Genomic DNA, 18,162 nt, shown 5'->3' on the forward strand with positions numbered 1-18,162 from the left:
AAATAATATTATTTGTATATTCGATTTTTCACCTCTTCCTTCTGCGACCTCCCTCGTGGCCCCTGGCGACCCCCACTTTGAAAAACACTTAACTAGGCTACTCTCTTCTCTGTGGGAGTATTTCAGAAAAAGAGTGTCTATAATGACATGACATTGCTTCACACATTTCTATTCAGTTTACTCTCATCTGGGAGGAGCCCGGTTTGCATGCAGACTGAAACTTAGTTCCGCATTTGTCTTCTTCTGAGTAAATCCTCAGTCTGACTCCCCTCCAGGTTACACTGTGCAAAAGTCAGTCAAGTTACATTTCCACATCCAGGCTGCTGTCACATCATGTGGCGTCATGAACACACACACCGCCAGGTCAACAATACGGAAACCTGAGCTTTGGGCGGATAGTTTGGAAGTCTCAGCTCCCTTCATGGGCTACAACGCCACTGTGCTAGCAACAGGAATGCTACTACTTTAGACGTAAACTATAAGTAGGTTTGTGGCTGTTGTTTTGTGTTTCATTATGGGTGACTCGGACGTGGCCAGGGCCTCAACTCGCAGGAGACGGGCGACTTTCGCGGCGGTGAGAAGCGCCAGCCTGCTGCCGGCGAACGGGAAGTCTGCAGCGGGCTATCAGAGCTCACTGCCCGCTGGCATTAGCAGCTTCAATGGCCATGGAAAACCGGACTGTGCACCGGAGACAGTCGGCTCTGTATCAAAGAGTGAGAAAAGGAAACGGAGGAGTGACACAGGAGACAGACTAAGGTGAGTTGCGTCACATTAGGTAGCCTAACAAACTTGCTCCGTTTGGGGGAAAGTTTGTCTGTTTCAGAAATATCTCCCACCAGACTACTGACGTCACAGTAGTTACAGTAGACACAAATGATGTTATATTTCACATGTCGTCCGACTTTCATTCATACTTTGAATACCAGTGATGCTTGGCAGAGTGCAAAGCGTTAACATGAATGTGTGTTTGAAACATGAAGTGTGCATGGTGGCTGTTTCATTGTATGGGGGCGTATGGGGGCCCCATTAACAGGGCTGAACCATAGACTGTAAATATTAAGGGCTGAACTGAGAGGCTCGCTTAATCTTCTTAGGCCACTTATATAATAATAACATACCCTGTTCGCCCATTAAGCGCTTGGTGTTTAGTGCACAACAACAATATATGTAAATCTTTATTACATATATCTATTAACCTGAAGCTTGCTGACCCTTTGCCACAAAATGTGTATTGTGTGGCTCATTGGTTGTTTCCTGGTGTCTACTTCCCTCTTTCTTCCTTTTCTTTTTTTCTAACGTGAACTGTCAAAAATTCAGGAGGTCAGTAGAGGTTATTGAACGAAAAGTTTGTTTTCCATTTAATTTATGATGCAAGATTTAAAAATATAACACTTCCGTAAGCTCATGATATTCTCTATTGCTTCCCCTATCAATCCAACGACCCTATTTCTGAAGCTGCCATAAGACCCAGGAGTCCTTGCTGAGTTCAGCCAGTGGTTACAATAACTACAGAGGAATCCTCAACTGGTGCGTGGTCATGCTGGTAAGACAACAGTTTGAATAAAGTCAAAAAAACACAAAAAAATATAAATAAAAAATATTTTTAAACTCTACATTTCAAATGTCAGAATGGTAGACATACTGTATGTATGTAGGAGAGTGACCAATCTTTTGGAATCCTGGATGATGTGCTCCCAGACGGTTAGCAGTCCAATTAATTTATATATTTGTTACCACTGACTTTGTGATGTCTTTATTAAGATCATGTTTTGGTGCAATCATACATCAGTGCATAGATATGTCTATATAACCATAAGCAAAGTGTCCAGCTGCAAATTGAGTGCCTGCCTGTCCTTGAAAACTTCCCACTAAATAGATGCACAGGCACATTGTTAGTTGGGTGTTATTTCTGTATGAGATGGACAATTATGAAATCGTGAAACAGACTGTGGATCATCTTAGATTTATTCAGCCATGGTCAGACAACACAGAAACACAACACACATGGCTGACAAAGTGCGGACCATCGCTGACCCATGCTGACCAAGATCACACAATCATTGACAATCATTGGCAAAGTGGCCATCATGGGCAAAATGGCAAAATGGCAAAGTCTTCATCACACAGTGTTGCTTATAGTCTGCTAGAAGGTACAGCCCACAAATTCCTTTCCATTTGGGTACATCACTATAAAACAACAAAGATGACATGACACTGATTTGTATACGTAACAGATGTAGACTCTCTGTCTAGCAAACAGTTGCTGACAACATATAGTTGGCTCCTATCCATTTATAGATCTGCTACTACTTAGGTGCTTCACCCATATAAGGTTACAGCTTCACAGACCCAAAAGTAGAATTACTGTGAGATGGTTGACACAATTTAAAGATATGTCCACAAAATTCTCAAGATGAATGAATCCATGAAAATACGTACTAACACACATGTACTTATTAGAAGCAGTGTTGAAATTCAGGTATTCTCAAGTCTGTGCTGACCATTTCAAAGATTTCCAAAACAAAACAATATAAAGAGAATATACCAAGTATACACCAAAAGACTGACTGTGTTTGTTTTGGGTAGGTGCTGAGTAATGCCCGCCTCTTCTTAGAAAACCTCTTAAGGTGAGCATGTCTTTTTTTCTTCTTCAGATCAACAGTTAATGATTACCTGTTTTATCAAGAGGCTTCCTGTGTCTGTCACCATATGTCTTTCTTTTAAAGAGATGTTTCAGTTATCTTTAAGGTAGGAAAGGACTTTTTTTCAAAGATTTCACAACTCTTTCACAGCCGCTTTGTAGAAAAAACTGAAGCGTAATGAGAACACATATTGTAATAAGGCCTTCATTTTACTTAGTGAGCCAGTTTCAGGGTGCAATTACTGTGCCTCCAGGTTTATTGTAATGCTTTACCTGCACTCTATGAAATGGAAAATGTTCTCAGTCACACCTGTGCAGTTTTTGCGATGACAAGAGAAAATATCTTTTGTAAAGAAAATATTTTGTTTAACATCCCCAAACTTTTTTTTAAAGGTACGGTGTCCTGGTGGACCCCATCAAGGTGATTTCCTTGTTTGTGAATGATCCGTACAGCTGGCCAGCAGCATGCCTGCTGATTGGTAGGTAAACTGTCACCTGTTCTGAACGAAAAAAAAAGGTTTTTTTTCTTAATTAATTCAAAAGATTCAAGGACATTCAGCCCAGAATTTCTCCTAACAACCGAAGCCTCTAAATGATAAGGAACATCTTATCAGCGGGTTCAGCCTTATAAACATGAGTACTGATAGTTTATCTGCTGATAAAAACATCCATCTGACCATGTCAATACATTTTACCCCTCGACCTGGTAACTGGTGACTAGTGTCACTGTTCAGCCGTAACACTTTAAAATGTGACGAAACATGTATGATAATCAAACTTCATTCACTGTGTATGAGGTACTTTCCGTTAATAAGTGGTGGGATCTCTGTTCTTTCAGGCTCATGCTACATTTCAAGTTTTTTTGCTATATTTATGTGTTTGTTTTAGTGCAGTAAAAGCCTGCAGTGGTGCAGCTCCCTGTGTCTCTTGGGTAACAGTCCCCTGCCCTATTTACTGCATACTGGTGCTGTGCTGCAGGAACAGGAAGAGAGTGAGGAAATGTGGAGAAAGAGAGGAAATGAAGTGACTTAAAGTTTATGGAGAGAGAAGGGAAAATAAGTTTGCATGAATGAAAAATTGAGGCAAGTTTGAAATCATGGGGAATGAAGCAGCCCCCCTGTAGAGAGAGAGAGGGACAGCGAGAGAGAGATAGCTGCTGTGTAATGCTGCAGGAGAAGCGAGGAGGAGGAGTTAAGGTAAATGACTGCACTGACAATGATTAAGAAACAGGTGAGAGAGGGAGTCTGTTTACAGTAACATGGACGGTAAAGCAGCTCATTTCCCAGAGGGCACTCAGCAGTTCAGGAGACACTGCAGCAGCTTACTACTTACACACACACACACACACACACACACACACACACACACACACACACACACACACACAGGAAAAAAATCCTCAATCAATGGTAGCCTACCAGAAAACTTTTTTTAGTGGGGGAAAATATGTTAATTATTCTGTAAACTATTGTGGTTTATGACTTGTTATTTGTACTTTCTGTGAATATGTGAGTTGGTATATGAGCCATTTGGTTGAAAGAATTCACAGGCAGTTAGTGCCCTGGATATTTTAGATTCAATGTGGAAATATTTTCAGGGGAATAATAAAATGAATACCTTTATTCCGTATCTCATGTTGTTATAATGAGCACCGTTGCAGAAACCCTGGTGCTGTGAGCCTTACTTTATATAACTGACTTCAAATTGAAGAGGTTGAAAAACAAACGTGTTTCACTTTTGTATTGATTAGCTTCATTTATTGCCAGAACACGGTCACATGAAAACGGGTTCAGACTAATAACCATTTGTCTCTTTTACATTTTTTTCGGCTTAAACACATATATCACTAAAACGTTTGACCAACTGATTTGGATTGCAGAGCTGATAAATTGATGCTTAGATCACATTCGTCATTAATATGTCTGACAATAAACACATGTGCTGACTTCTTAGTTCAGATGTGTTGACATGGTGAAGTGTTGATTAGATCTTAAAATGGAACAATTTCTGCACATTCAGGCTAGTCTAGTTCAACTAACCAGCATTTCACATGCCGAAGGTTTTCTTCAGTCAATTCAGCAGTGATGTTTGAGTCACTACTACACACTACTTACACTACTACAACACTAAAGGAAGAACATAAATCCACATATAATTTAGCCAATTCAGCTTTGCATAGAATCAGGCCTAGTAGTAATAATGCAAGCAATGATGCATCATTTTAAGGAAATGTCCTCGAGAAAAATCTGTGCACTTCACACTACATTGGGATCAAACGTGTCCGACCCCGTTTCTCTCTAAAATGTGGATATTGTTGCTGTTTCAGCCAAAAGACAACTCTGCTTTATTTCAAATCCTAAATTTAAAAAAAAACTGTTTGTGCAGGCGACCGTAAAAATAGCAACAGTTCATGATTGAATTGTGTGATTGTGTGTTTGCATGTGCACATCCAATACACACACTTGCTTTGTCACCCAACTACCTAGCAGTTGGTGTGAGCTGTGCAACAGATATGCTCTGTTAGTGCTGGCTCATTTCTTTCATCAGGTGCTGCTGTGTAATCATGTGAGAGAATTTGGCTGTGTGTGTGTGTGTGTGTGTGTGCGTGTGCGTGTGCGTGTGCGTGTGTGTGTGTGTGTTGTTTAATGGTGACAGAGCAGGGTCTCTTTTAGAAAGGAAGCTAAAGACTTCATTTACCTTTATTTCCTGATTCCGCTCATGGTTCTGTTTGTTGCCAGTGGGATCTTAAAATAACTTGTCTCTCCTGCTTAAGCTCTCACACTCAATAACATTTTTACCTATTCCCTTTAGTTTCATTTTCAAGACAATAAGAACCTTTCACTGTTATTCACCACAAGCAAAGCCTTTTTAGGGCTTGAGATTAACATACTTTCATCCAGCAGAGCCCCTTGGGTCTGCTGGGGAAAGCAGAATCGCGGTCTGTTTCGGGAGAGCTCACATGAATCTCTCTTTGTGTTTTGACAGTGTCCAACATCTTCATCGTGGTGGCTCTCTACACAGAGAGGCAGCTGTCCAAGGTAAGTGGAGAAGCCCTGCTTGCTTTCAACATCAGAGCACTGAGGATTATTTAACTGAACTGTTGAATTTGGAGCACTTCCACAACCCCCAGGAGGGATTATTTTTCTAAAACTGTTCTCTAAAAAACTGACCCTCCCCAATCGCCTCTGCAAATTTAAAAATGGTTAAATGAGAAATTAGTTTCACCATCTGCATGTAGGGCAGATTCAGCTCAGCTCTGTGTGTTTGGCATGAATATGGAACATCGTGAGCTTTTTAAAACTTTAACAGGCCAACATAACTCAAAACTTAGGTTCTGTTCGAAAGCAGAGAAAACTCAAACTTAAAACCAACCTTTCATAGGTTTAAGAATACGTTTAAGAATTACTTCAATTTAAAATCTGAGAGGGGGAAGTGAAGGAACATAGTCAAGCAACTGTTGCTAAAAGCTCCTGTAAGGAACGTTTACTTTGTGTTGATTTTGGCGCCCCCTGTAGACAATGCAGTACCTCTATCTCTTTGCGTAACTGTTCCTGGACATGCGTAAGTAATGTTTTTGATGAACAAATCTAATCTGACTTTCATTTAACATTCAAATGTATCAGTCTTTGTGAATATTTGGGCTGTAAAAAGTAAGAATTGCTTCAAATCATGTCAATCATTTTGTCTGACACCTGCCTCCTGGCAGAAGACAAAAGGCAATAGAATTAACTTTATGGAAAATATCAGTCTTGTTGCTGATGGTAAAGTTTGCCTTTGTAGCTCATAGTGAAACATCAGTCTTCATTTCTCTCCGTTTCATCGCCAGTTTAAACCTCCTCACAGGGGCTTTAAAGAAATACAGCTGCCTGATTTGATGTTTAATGTTAAACTCGTTCTTTCTCTTTCCGCCCAGGGTTCATTCAGTGAAGTTTTGGGATTTCTGGTCCATTGCACTAACCTGACAATCATGCTAACATTCCCTGCTGCAGTGGTCCTACTGGTCCCCTCCATGACCCCAGGTAACTTATACTTACCCAAGACAAACGAAGACAAATAGCTGACTCAAACAGAAGCATCCATTTTACAGCCAAACCATTATCAGTTCATTGGCAGTTTACAATGTTGCCATGTGTGTAAAACAGAAATAATGTAGTTGTACTAAAGATTAAAAGGGTCATTCATATTCTTACCCTTCAGAGAAACAGTTGACCAGTTTGATAGAGCAGTAAAAGATACCTCTTATACAGAGTCATAATTGGAGACGGTGAGTGGTAATGGACCAGTTGGTCATAACTGGATTATTTCCAGCTGGCTCTGAGAAGAGGAGAGGAGAAGGGAAGAGAGGAGAGGGGAGTGAAAGACAGGAGAGGAGAAGGGAGGAGAGGAAAGGGAATTAAAAAAAGAGATGAGAGGAGGGGAGAAGAGGGATGCCAGAGTAGGTGTGGTCTGCAGTAAGAGGTCATCCAAGGGTCACATTGTTGTGTCTTCATCAGTGTGCCTGACAGAAAACATGGCTGCCACAGAATTCACTTAGTATTAAAAAGGAATACTGTTTAAAACATGCTACACCAGCATCAGTGATTCATTTTAAATCTTTAGATATAACATTGGCCTTCTTTGCATTGATTTAATATGAAAATGTCTGCATACATTAAAATGTTTTTTCTATGCTTAGTATCTAAACCAGATGATAGCTAGTAGCATGTAGTTGTAGTTCCATTGAACAGAACATTTAGACATAATGTCGGAAATTATTTCCTTACTTCATGTAGAAAAAGTATCCAAAGAGCCTCACAAGTAAAAGTTAAATGTTGAATCTCTTCGGGGGAGTCTATATATTTTGTTAAATAAAGACATAATGATCTGGAAAATGTAAAAGATTTCACAGCCAGGTTCACATTTATGACTAAGCTCACAACATTTCCACAACAGATTTGTTTTAAACCAGAGATAACTTTTACCTTTATTCTTCAAGCTTCAGATGTGACACTTAAAGCTTAACATTGATCATTAGACAGAAAGATAGTGAGTTTTTGGTGTCATTTTGGTAAATATATTTGAATAATATCTCCTCTCCTCTCCTCTCCTCTCCTCTCCTCTCCTCTCCTCTCGTCTCCTCTCTCCTCTCCTCATCTGTTCTCTCACTGGGAGGTCAAAGAGTAAAGGAGTCAGTCCATCTGTCTGTCTGTTCTCCTCTGTGCGCTGCTGTTCACACAGGAAGGGCAATAACAGAGGGCAGGTGTATGTGTGTACAGGTACATGTGTGTAAGTGAGTAATTTCACGCTGGGTTGTACACAAACTGTATACCTAACAAGTAAAAACCCAACACTGTGCTTATGCAGCATTCAGCCATTGTACATCAAGTTTAAACATTTTGCTTTTGCTTCCTGCCTTAAAGCTTGGATTAAGCTTAAAGTAAGAGCTTGCTGATGTTCCAGATGCAACATGTAAAAATAAGGGGGAACATTATCTTGAAGCAGGCATATAAAGGAAGACAAACGCACTTTTCAATTTTTATTTCTATGCACATACTCAAAAAGCTTTGAAAAGAAAAGCAGAAATCCTCTGCAAAATAGAGGGTAGGGGCGGTTATTAAACACAATTTCCTTTTTAGATGTCTGAGTTAACATCTCAATAAATAAATGAAGATAATTATCCAGCTTGTTGAGGCTTGAAGAGAAGTGGTGGCAATCGAGGTAGATACAGATACAGATAGTATCATGTTACCTGACTGAGCTGAGCGCTGCTTATTTTGTTCTGGTGGAACGGGTTTTTATCAAAGCTCTGCCCAAAGCAAAGAGACACAGCTCACTACCAGAACAAACGTGTTGCTTTTAATCTGTATAAATGACTCTCCAGGCCTCTATCGTTCTAAACTCGGGCGACAGAAAAAACCCAAACGAATGTTCCTCTGAAATTACTCTAAAATAGTTTTTCCACCTAAGCTCCGCCCCCCTGTGTTCCTCTATGAAGATGACTGTTTTCTCCTGATGCTATCTTGGAGCCTATCTAGATGTGTAGCAGCCACATAGAGAGAGAAAGAGAGAGAGAGACAAACAGATGGTTAATGGATAAGATCTGCTGTGGTGTGATGCCAGGTGTGCTGACCTCCACCTCACCCTGTTGGCAGTGTTCATTAGTGTGTTTCTGTGTTCATGCACATGGATGATCTTGTGGGTTTTTTTTTTCTTTTTCTAAAGCATATGGTGACTATTGATCCACACCGAGTAGGAAAACTGCTCAGCTGGCATGTATCGTCTACGAACAGTCATGCACTTGTTTCAATTTTTTAATGGCTCTCAAAAACAGACAGTTACATTTTTATGAATGCACTCACATATACACACACAACCAAAGAACCACATGGTGTCTTAACTGTTTAATAATCTCTCTAGAACACTTCTCTCATAGTTTAGGGTTGAGGGTAACGGACTTGTTTTATAATCTGTGTAAAATCATATTGTGTCATCTCTTTCACTCTTCCTTCCTTCTTCACTGAAATCCTCTCTCTTCTCTGTTTGTTTTTCATTACCTCCTCTGTTTCTCTATCCCTCACTTCCTTTCTTAATTAATATTTTCAAACCTTTACCCACCTTCACCAATGTCACTCTTCTCATCCTTCCATTTTTCTCATCAGGCTACAAGCTGGTTACATGTTCTTACTCTATAACTTCATACCACTCAAGGTGTTAACTCTTTATTATCTCTTTTCTCTCTCTAAGTTGGAGGTGCGTTCATTCTTGGTACTTACACCATCCTCTTTCTGAAGCTGTACTCCTACAAGGACGTCAACAGGTGGTGCAGAGAGCTGAGCACCGTCAAGGCCAAGAAACTGACCAGATCGCTGTCCTGTAAGTCACAAACACATGTGCATATACATTCAATGGGACCAAACTAAGAATGGGTAGTTTGTTAATTTTAACATGTGTTCCTGTTTCCACACTCAAGATGATCCTTCAGTCCCGTGCTCATGCTGTTATAGTGACATCTAATGGCACATACTTGATACTGCAGCTCTAAGACTAAATAGACATTGGATAATTCAACAGCAAACACAAACTTTTATAGTAGTGTGTGAAAATGATAATAACATAACATGAACTTTTCATACATCAACATTAACATTATTTTGTGCTTTAAAGTACAATGTCACCTCACACATGTGTTGCATGTCGTGTTTGTTTGTGTATGTTTTGTGACCACAGGTCCCTCAGCACAGCACTCCAGGGAAGTTAACGTGTGTTACCCTGGCAACCTCACCATCAAAGGTACTCAAATACAGCATCAGCTTGTATGTATTAAACCTAATCAAATCCGTTTTCAAATCCACTGTCTCTATTTCATTATGTCACACATTCTGTCAAACTGGCATTCCCCTTTGTCTGCAGACATGTACTACTTTGTCTTTGCTCCGACTCTCTGCTACGAGCTCAACTTCCCTCGCTCACCTGAGATCCGTATGAGCTTCCTGCTGTGGAGACTGTGTGAGATGGTGAGGACATATCTCATAAGCATCAGTCAGAAAAAAAAAACACCTTTTACCACAGCTGAATGCTCCTTTAAAAAGAGCCTTAAATCATGTTTGCTTCAGGTCTTTTTGTGATGTCTTTCATATTTTATAAGCAATTTAGAGCTTAACGTTTTTGCATAACCACTAAGAAGCCAATGTATACATTTAAGGTAGTGTTGCTAATTTATGCAAAAACATGGCTTATTTTCGTTGTTTCATCATCAGGAATTATGACTCTTCCTGTAGTAAAGAAGAATAGCATAAGTGTTTGCTAGTATATTGACTTGAGCTTGTATAGTCCTTTTCTAGTCTTTTGACTACTCAAAGTGCTTTTACACCGTAGGTCACACCTACCCATTCACACAACGATGTAAAGTGATCATCATAAGTAACTAACCCCATTCACACACCTTCATATGCTGCTGACAAAGCAGCAAAGCAAGCAGGGTTAAGTGTCTCTTGCCCAAGGACACATCGGGACTGTGGCTGCAGGAGCTGCCTGCAGTCCACAGTTTCCCTCTGGTTGAGAGACGACTGACTCTGCCAACTGAGCCACAGCCACCTAGTAAACAGTATTTAGTTTGGTAGTAAAAAAATGCACTGCTGTAAGAGGTTATATTTAAAAAGATAAGCAAGCTCACTGTTTGCAATTTGACGCAGTCATATTCTATTCACTGATAATCAATTGATTGACTCTGTGAAATGATCTCACTCGTTTTAGGAATGTGTGTCTTCTTCCACAGATGTTCTTCACACAGCTGTTAGTTGGTCTCACTCAACAGGTACTTTCTTATAATATGAAAATGAACTGATGTTTGGTGTGTTTATATCTATTCAAATTAACACAAATGTAATGAAATGACATAAAGCCAACACTTTTAAATATAGTTTGAAGCCCATGTCTGATAAATGTTTTACACTGCTTGTTTTCTTTCATTCTGTTAGTGGATGATTCCCATTATTCAGAGTTCCATGAAACCATTAGAGGTGAGTATGAAAGGCAAGCTCATAGTGCTCTAAACAACGTTGTGTCGTGATCTATAATGAAAGGATCTCTCTCCTGTAGGACATGGATCTGTCCCGAATGACCGAGAGGCTTCTAAGATTAGCTGTAAGTAAAAAGACACATTTGAGTCCTTTATGTGGATAGGAGTAGTGTTGCTAATCACACTAGTTACATACTATTAGGATTATTATTACCGGTCTTGCTGTGAATTAAAAACACAGTTCACCTTCATGGTTCATTCAACATTCATGATTATCACTGATCCACAGTCAAAGCCACCTGAACATTCACCTTTCATTGATGTCTTTCCAGATGTTACTTTTTTTTCAAATGATTGAAAACATAGATTATAAAAGGCATATTGCATATTATTGTGTTTTATCATAGCGATCAAAGCACAGAGAGCATCGTGGAAAACCTGTTTAAATTTTTCACAATGCTTTTACTTGTCGACTTAGTTGTCGTCTCCCAGTTTTATATTTTGCTTCCATTCCCTCAAACCCTCCCCCAGGTTCCTAATCACCTGCTGTGGCTCGTGTTTTTTTACTGTTTCTTCCACTCGTCTATGAACTTCAGTGCTGAGCTGCTGCGCTTCGGAGACCGACAGTTCTACAAGGACTGGTGGTATGTTTCTGTGTGAATGTCCTTGCAGGGAAATATGGTGGGGGTTTTTTATGAGACTTGCTGCGCTGGTTAAAAAATACGGTGCTTGCATGTGTGTGCATGGCAATGGATAAATGAACAATGGCTGAAAACTGAAAAGTGAGTGTGTGTGTTTGGGGGGGGGGAGTGAGAGGTTGGAAACTGTTGTTTTAGGATATGTCTAAAAACAATTTAAACTCATTTGTAAAGTATCAGGAATACATTTGATATCTAAATGTATGTTTTGTTACTGTTCTGTATGCGTAAATCAATCTCATTAATCATTGTAGAACTATTAGTATGTGTTCCTCTTCTCCTGCTCGACAGTAAAGATTTGAGCCTTCTTTCATATTCATCAATATCGATAGCACTGCTTTCAATCCATTATTTAGACCTTGAACATCTTCAAATAATTCACTGCTCTTTCAGGAACTCTGAGACTGTGACATATTTCTGGCAGAACTGGAACATCCCAGTCCACAAGTGGTGTCTACGGTGAGTCGTTGAAACACTAACACGCTGAGAGCCAGCAATGACACTGAGAACCAAACAAGGCGTAACAAGGCACACCGATGTATTTTGGGGGAAATTGATTCTTCCGGCTGTGAGTAAGTGGTAGTAATAAATACAGCGCCTGCAGCCACTTCCACATTCACTAACACAGAGGCAGGAGCAAACCCAGCAAGGTTTTTATTCAACAAGACAGATTTAATGAAATTCTATTGAAAGGGTTTTAAAGCCGCTTCACTTTATATTTCTGTCAGGTAGGGAGAGGTAAGGCTCTCTACATTACAACAGTTTTTAACAGTTAAAAATAAATAAAAACAAATCTTTCAAATGTCATTATTAGAATCTTTTTCTGCATTTTTTCACTCTCTGGTTTTAACCACTTCAACATCTTTTCTTTCTGCTGTGTCTCACAGCCACTTCTACAAGCCGCTGCTGAGGAAAGGATTCAGTAAAATAGTCAGCCAATCAGCTGTCTTCTTCCTGTCAGCTTTCTTCCATGAGGTGAGAGATGAACACAGAGCTTAGCTGCATCTAAGTTTGTCAATCACTGTTTGAAACTCTTTCCTGAAAAGAGATTGTGTTTCATAATGAACATATTATCATTTGAACGTTTGATTGATTTAAATAATTATCTCTCTGTCTGTTTCCGTGTCAGTACCTTGTGAGTGTTCCTCTCAGGATGTTCAGACTCTGGGCCTTCATGGGTATGATGGCACAGGTGAGAATCTTTCAGCTGTACTGTACTGATATATTTCATTGAAAACCAAAATCATCCAGTGTCTGTTACAAATTTCCATTATTTTTTTTTATTGTTTTATTCATCAGCTTCCATTAGCCTGGATTGTTAGTACCTTTCTACACGGTAACTACGGCAACGCTGCAGTGTGGATCTCACTCATCATTGGTCAGCCATTCGCCGTCTTGATGTACGTCCACGACTATTACGTCCTGAACTACAGACAGGAGACTGACACACACACACAAATATAAAGATAAACACACACACACACCTTTCCATCTGTTGTCTCATTGTTTCTATACAAACACATGTTCACTAGCATCCAGATGGTACGTTACTTGTTTTGTTTTTGTTTTTTTATTTTGCATACTTAATTAATCCCGCAGGGGGACATTCTGGTTTATACTCTGTTATTGAAGGACATGCTTCTCACACACATGCACAAACAGAACCTGTGGACGTGCATTAATGGAGTGATGTCAGAGTTGGGCTGCTACACACACTTCTCGAGGGGGCAAGCCAGAGCGGTTGGGGTTCGGTACCTTGCTCAACCTCCCCAGCTACCAGACTAACTTCCATATTATGGTCCGCATCAGTGCTCAAACCAGCGACCCTCTGGTTCCCAACCCAAGTCCCAAGGACTGAGCTACTGTGGCCCCCTCACCCATGTCAGGTTGATTTTCAGGTTTACATTTAACAACTCACTCTGTGTTTCCTCTTGCTGAGGAAAAACATCCTCAAGCTGGGAAAGGTATAAATAACAAACAGGGAAACCTTTAAGTGTAGAAGTTGAATACTGAAATACTACTTCAAGTTTAAATGGGAATTTCACTTTTGTATCAAGTGATATCCTCATGCAGCTTCTCACTCAGGAGATTTTTCTTCCGGCATTTTTTTTTTTAAACCTCTGAAAGCCAGTTTGACCTGAAATGTTTGGGCTGAAGAGATAAACTTTTGACTGTGGTACTTCATAAAGCTTCCAGTAAAAGTTTTGCTCCTTTCTCCCTGATTTAAAAAAACATAGCAGCGGATTGAAGTTCTTTTAATAATGTAGTGTCAGAGATTTTAGATCTTTGGTCTTTCTTCCAGAGCAGCTTGAGATTGTTCTGTTGTAATTTGAGATTGAACTGCATTAGCAAAAAATGAATGTATTCTGTTGGTTATTATTTAAGGGCAGTTTTTATTTTTGATGAAATGCCTGCTTTTCTGTAGTTGTGTATTTTTTTATGCAATGCCATTGCACTCACGCAGAACATATCCAGTCACTTAAAAAAGTCTATGCAAAAGACAACAAAGAAGTGTGTTTATATTGTTATGCTACTGTCAGATGGGCGGTATTTATGTGTGATGATATTTGTAAATTGTGCTTGATAATAAACATGTCAAGAATTCTTGATATTAGCTATCTGTCATTTTTAATTGATGTTTATCAGACTTAAAGGTTTTTATCATGAAGGTCAACATTTCATTTTGAATCAAAATAAATAAAGTTATTTCCTTTTTTTTAAGCAATCTGTTGCTGAACTCATTTAGATGAATTATCAACAGGTAGAAATCAGAATCCCTGACCTTCATACAGGAAAGTGGGTCAAAAATTTGTGAGAAAAAAAAAGGAACTGTTCTGTTTACTGTCATTCTTGGATTGTTGAAAATATGCTACGTGTTTAATATATATTTTTTTAAAGACTCAAGATGTGAATGTCTCTGATATTTATTCAATTTTCATCCAGCACTTGAGCTTTGAGTGTACATGTCTGCTGTTGAAGTTGTAGAATTTACACATATTTCAGGCTCCAAACTGAAAGAAAAGATATGTACTGTACATCCAGTCTGTCTCGTTTTAACTGAGGGCTCAATGTGTCTTTTGTTTATTTTCACTAGTAAACTTAAAGAGCCTGGTCACAACGAAAGACACTGCATTAGCACCTTTTTTAAGGCCTGTAAATATTAGCCATGTAGCCTGTCTTATTATATTTGGTGCCCAAGCAACATAAACAGTCACTGTATCAGAATGAATGGTTGAGAAAAATCTACAAAGACTTCTTCTCAGACTGATAATAACCTGCATGTAGCTGCAGAAAGCCAGCCCATCTTATTGCACTTTTCTAGATTTGCACTGTGAATCAGATCTTTACTAGTACAGGGTGCTGGAGTTATCTTTTTGCTTTAACAATATCTTTTTAAAGTACCCCAGTAAACCTGCTGAAATACTGTAGGTAAACAGAGAACATAACCTCTTTGGAGCTCTTCCCTGTGCAGATGGGGGGGGGGATGTGTTTTCCTCTACAATGTAACACCTCTTCTCACAGCTTTTTATTTTTGATTATATGCTCATAGTTATTCTCAGGCATTTGGTCTTGCGTGTGTTTTTTCTCGATCGCATGAATAGTGTTACTTCATGTCGAATGACATTACTGAATCGCTGTTCTGTGTCGAGACAAAGTCATTGTCCAAATTTTCATGTCATTTCAATCACACATTCAACACATTATTAGGTTAGTAATCTACCAACAACAAAAGTTATTAACATTTATTATGATAAGACAACCTACTTTTACTAAACAGTGGCACACCAGTTGTGGGAGTGTGTGTGTGCATATGTTTGGCGTAGGTGCATGTGTGTGTGTGTGTGTGTGTGTGTGTGAGCAGCCTTGTCTCCTGGAGAAAACTTTGGAGGAGAGTAGAGTGTGTGTGTGTGTGTGTGTGTGTGAGGACAAAGGCTTGAACCTGTATCTTGTCAGGTTGACAGAGAATTAAACAGCCAGTCTTCGGGGAATCACAAAGTTTCTGTTGGCGTGTGTGTGTGTGCTGTGAGAGTGTGACATTTAGTTAAACAATCATCAGTGAGGAGAAGAGCGTTGATGTGACAGGACACATGGATTTGCAGTTTAAAAACGTTATTTGAACCTTATATACTCCGTAAAGCTTCTTTTAACAAAACAATCTCATTAGATATTTTAAATGACTTAAGTCTAGATGATTTCTTGATACATTACTACATCATAGGACCATTCATGAAGCATGGTAAGAGGAAAAACAAGCACATTACTGTTCAATACTCTGCGGTAATGAGGAGTTTCACTTTGTTGGTTATCAGACAGCATCTCTCAGCATTCTTGGCATCACATTGAACAAATGATACTCTTCATCTTCTATAGTAGTCATTCAAGTCTCCCCCTCAGCGATGGAGGCGGGTGGGCAAGAAATGTGTTTCTAGTTGCATTTCAATAAGAGGGATTTGTGCAATTATTTGTCCAAGCAATCGATTCCTGACATCTGTCCTCAAACTTTACTCATGCGCTAAAAATTGAGCTTTTGCTGCGGGACAGCTGTAATCCTCCATCTATCCTCCTCTAAATCCTGACAAATAAACCATCAGAGGACGGGGGGAGTCGGGGGGGGGGGGAGTGAAAAGTGAAGAAACCTTGTCATCTCATATCTCTATAATCAATGTCCACAGACAGCTGCTTACACACACAGTTTTCCACTTTTCCTTGTTAGACTGACACACACAACTATGTGTCTTTCTCTTTCCCTGCACACATATCATATAATCATCATTCTTTATTTGTATCTCTAACTTTCCTTTGTCTTGTTCATTCTTTACTCCTTCCTCCTCTCTGTCCCCGTCCTGCACCTTCTCTTTGTGCTCGTCCTCAGTAACAGGTTGATCCATGGCTCTTCTCCTGACATCCGTTATTCCGGATCTTTCCACAGAATGCCGACAAGCTGTGAGTGATGATGATCCTCCAGACAGGAAACCAGGAGAAGCAAACCTGTCTCATTCTGTAAGATGGATGAAGTGTAGGCCCAGATACACGTCATACAGACACAGACTTACACAACTTTTAGCCAGGCATGTGTGATTTATGTATACAGTTGATACAGAAATCTATAACACAGTATCAAATACAAAAGGAAGGAGATTTACAAAATCACATTTCTGGCATACCTTTGTTTTGACCCAGTTTTTCTTTTCAACATGTAAATATACACAGTCGTGTCTTCCTCACATTTTCCAGCAGCAAGGAAATAAATAGCACAGAAACCATTTTGTTTTTTTGTCAAGTATCTGAAAAGGCTTTCTTGGTATCTTGTTATTGTGCAAGCTGTCGAGTTAGTTTTCTGTCTTATCCTAAGATAAAATCCACAATGCAAACCTCAAGCTCAAAAAGGTTTTCAGCCTCAGATTTAATATGTTATATCATATATTTAGTGAAGATGTCTTTGTCTGTCAAAATCTTTTTACAAGTAAAAAAGTTCACTTTAACTTCCTTTATATATTGAAGTCATGATGTTTTCTCGAATGAGTGTCATTCCTGGATACATCACAGCACTGCCTAACATGTCAATGAAAGTCTTCTTGTGTGTTTTTGTTTGTCTTGACCCAAATAATTTTTGCTATAGGGCTACAAACTTCAAATTCAGTTCTAAGAGTGGGAGCCATCACAAGATGACTTTAAGTTTCCACAATATGTTGACCATTTTTTTAATGTTGAGAAAAGAAAACAGGGGGACAAAAAAAGAAAGGTTTGAAAAAAAAGTACATTACACAGTGTAACTTATTCAATGTATGAGTGCAGCTTGTAATGCTGTGTGTCAAAGGATTTCTGTTGTGTGCATACACTTGTGCATTTGAACATATGTGCTATAAGATAGATAGATAGATAGATAGATAGATGGATAGATTGATTGATTGATGGATAGATGGATGTTTACATCAAACAACACCCACTGCCCCCTTCCCCCTCCCATATGTAGCCTACACATTGACCGGAATGAAGATTTAAATAAACCCCTACATAGATCAAAATTAAACCCATACATTTAAAGATTAGACTTATACCAAGAAAATGTACCTAATAATAAGAGTAGCAACCTATGTACAATTTTAAAACACCTGTAAAATTAGAGTTGTACAAATTAGTGTAGACAAAGTGTTCATAAAACAGCCCAAGGGCATGCATGTGCGTGTCCATGCAGAATGTAAACACACACTAAAACTTCCTGTGTGAAGGCCAAACTGAGAGGAGATTTAGAGTAAGGGAGGGAAGTAGGGAGACAGAGTGAATAGTGAGAGAGAGTGTGTTACTAAAAATGATGTTAACAGGGA

At 39.2% G+C, this 18,162-nt stretch overlaps 1 protein-coding gene across 1 annotated transcript; it reads left to right on the forward strand.

Annotated features, from left to right (window-relative positions):
* The first annotated feature begins 222 nt into the window (after positions 1-222).
* Positions 223-14,445, forward strand: dgat1b (diacylglycerol O-acyltransferase 1b). The gene is made up of 17 exons (XM_020648492.3): positions 223-756; positions 1,456-1,543; positions 2,587-2,627; positions 3,035-3,120; positions 5,627-5,679; positions 6,555-6,660; positions 9,365-9,493; positions 9,848-9,910; positions 10,031-10,134; positions 10,896-10,934; positions 11,098-11,139; positions 11,219-11,263; positions 11,670-11,782; positions 12,230-12,295; positions 12,724-12,811; positions 12,966-13,028; positions 13,136-14,445. Exons 1-17 carry the CDS (start codon positions 515-517, stop codon positions 13,298-13,300), a joined length of 1,533 nt encoding a protein of 510 aa, XP_020504148.2. The 5' UTR covers positions 223-514; the 3' UTR covers positions 13,301-14,445.
* Positions 14,446-18,162: the final 3,717 nt, after the last annotated feature.

This window comes from Labrus bergylta, chromosome 8 (assembly GCF_963930695.1).
Source record: "Labrus bergylta chromosome 8, fLabBer1.1, whole genome shotgun sequence".
Classification (NCBI taxonomy): Eukaryota; Metazoa; Chordata; class Actinopteri; order Labriformes; family Labridae; genus Labrus; species Labrus bergylta.

Coding starts and splice junctions, on each gene's coding strand:
- dgat1b (XM_020648492.3), top strand. CDS start 515: ATGGGTGACTCGGACGTGGCCAGGGCCTCAACTCGCAGGAGACGGGCG. Junction 757..1,455: donor GACACAGGAGACAGACTAAG/GTGAGTTGCGTC, acceptor CTATTTCTGAAG/CTGCCATAAGACCCAGGAGT. Junction 13,029..13,135: donor TCATGGGTATGATGGCACAG/GTGAGAATCTTT, acceptor TTTATTCATCAG/CTTCCATTAGCCTGGATTGT.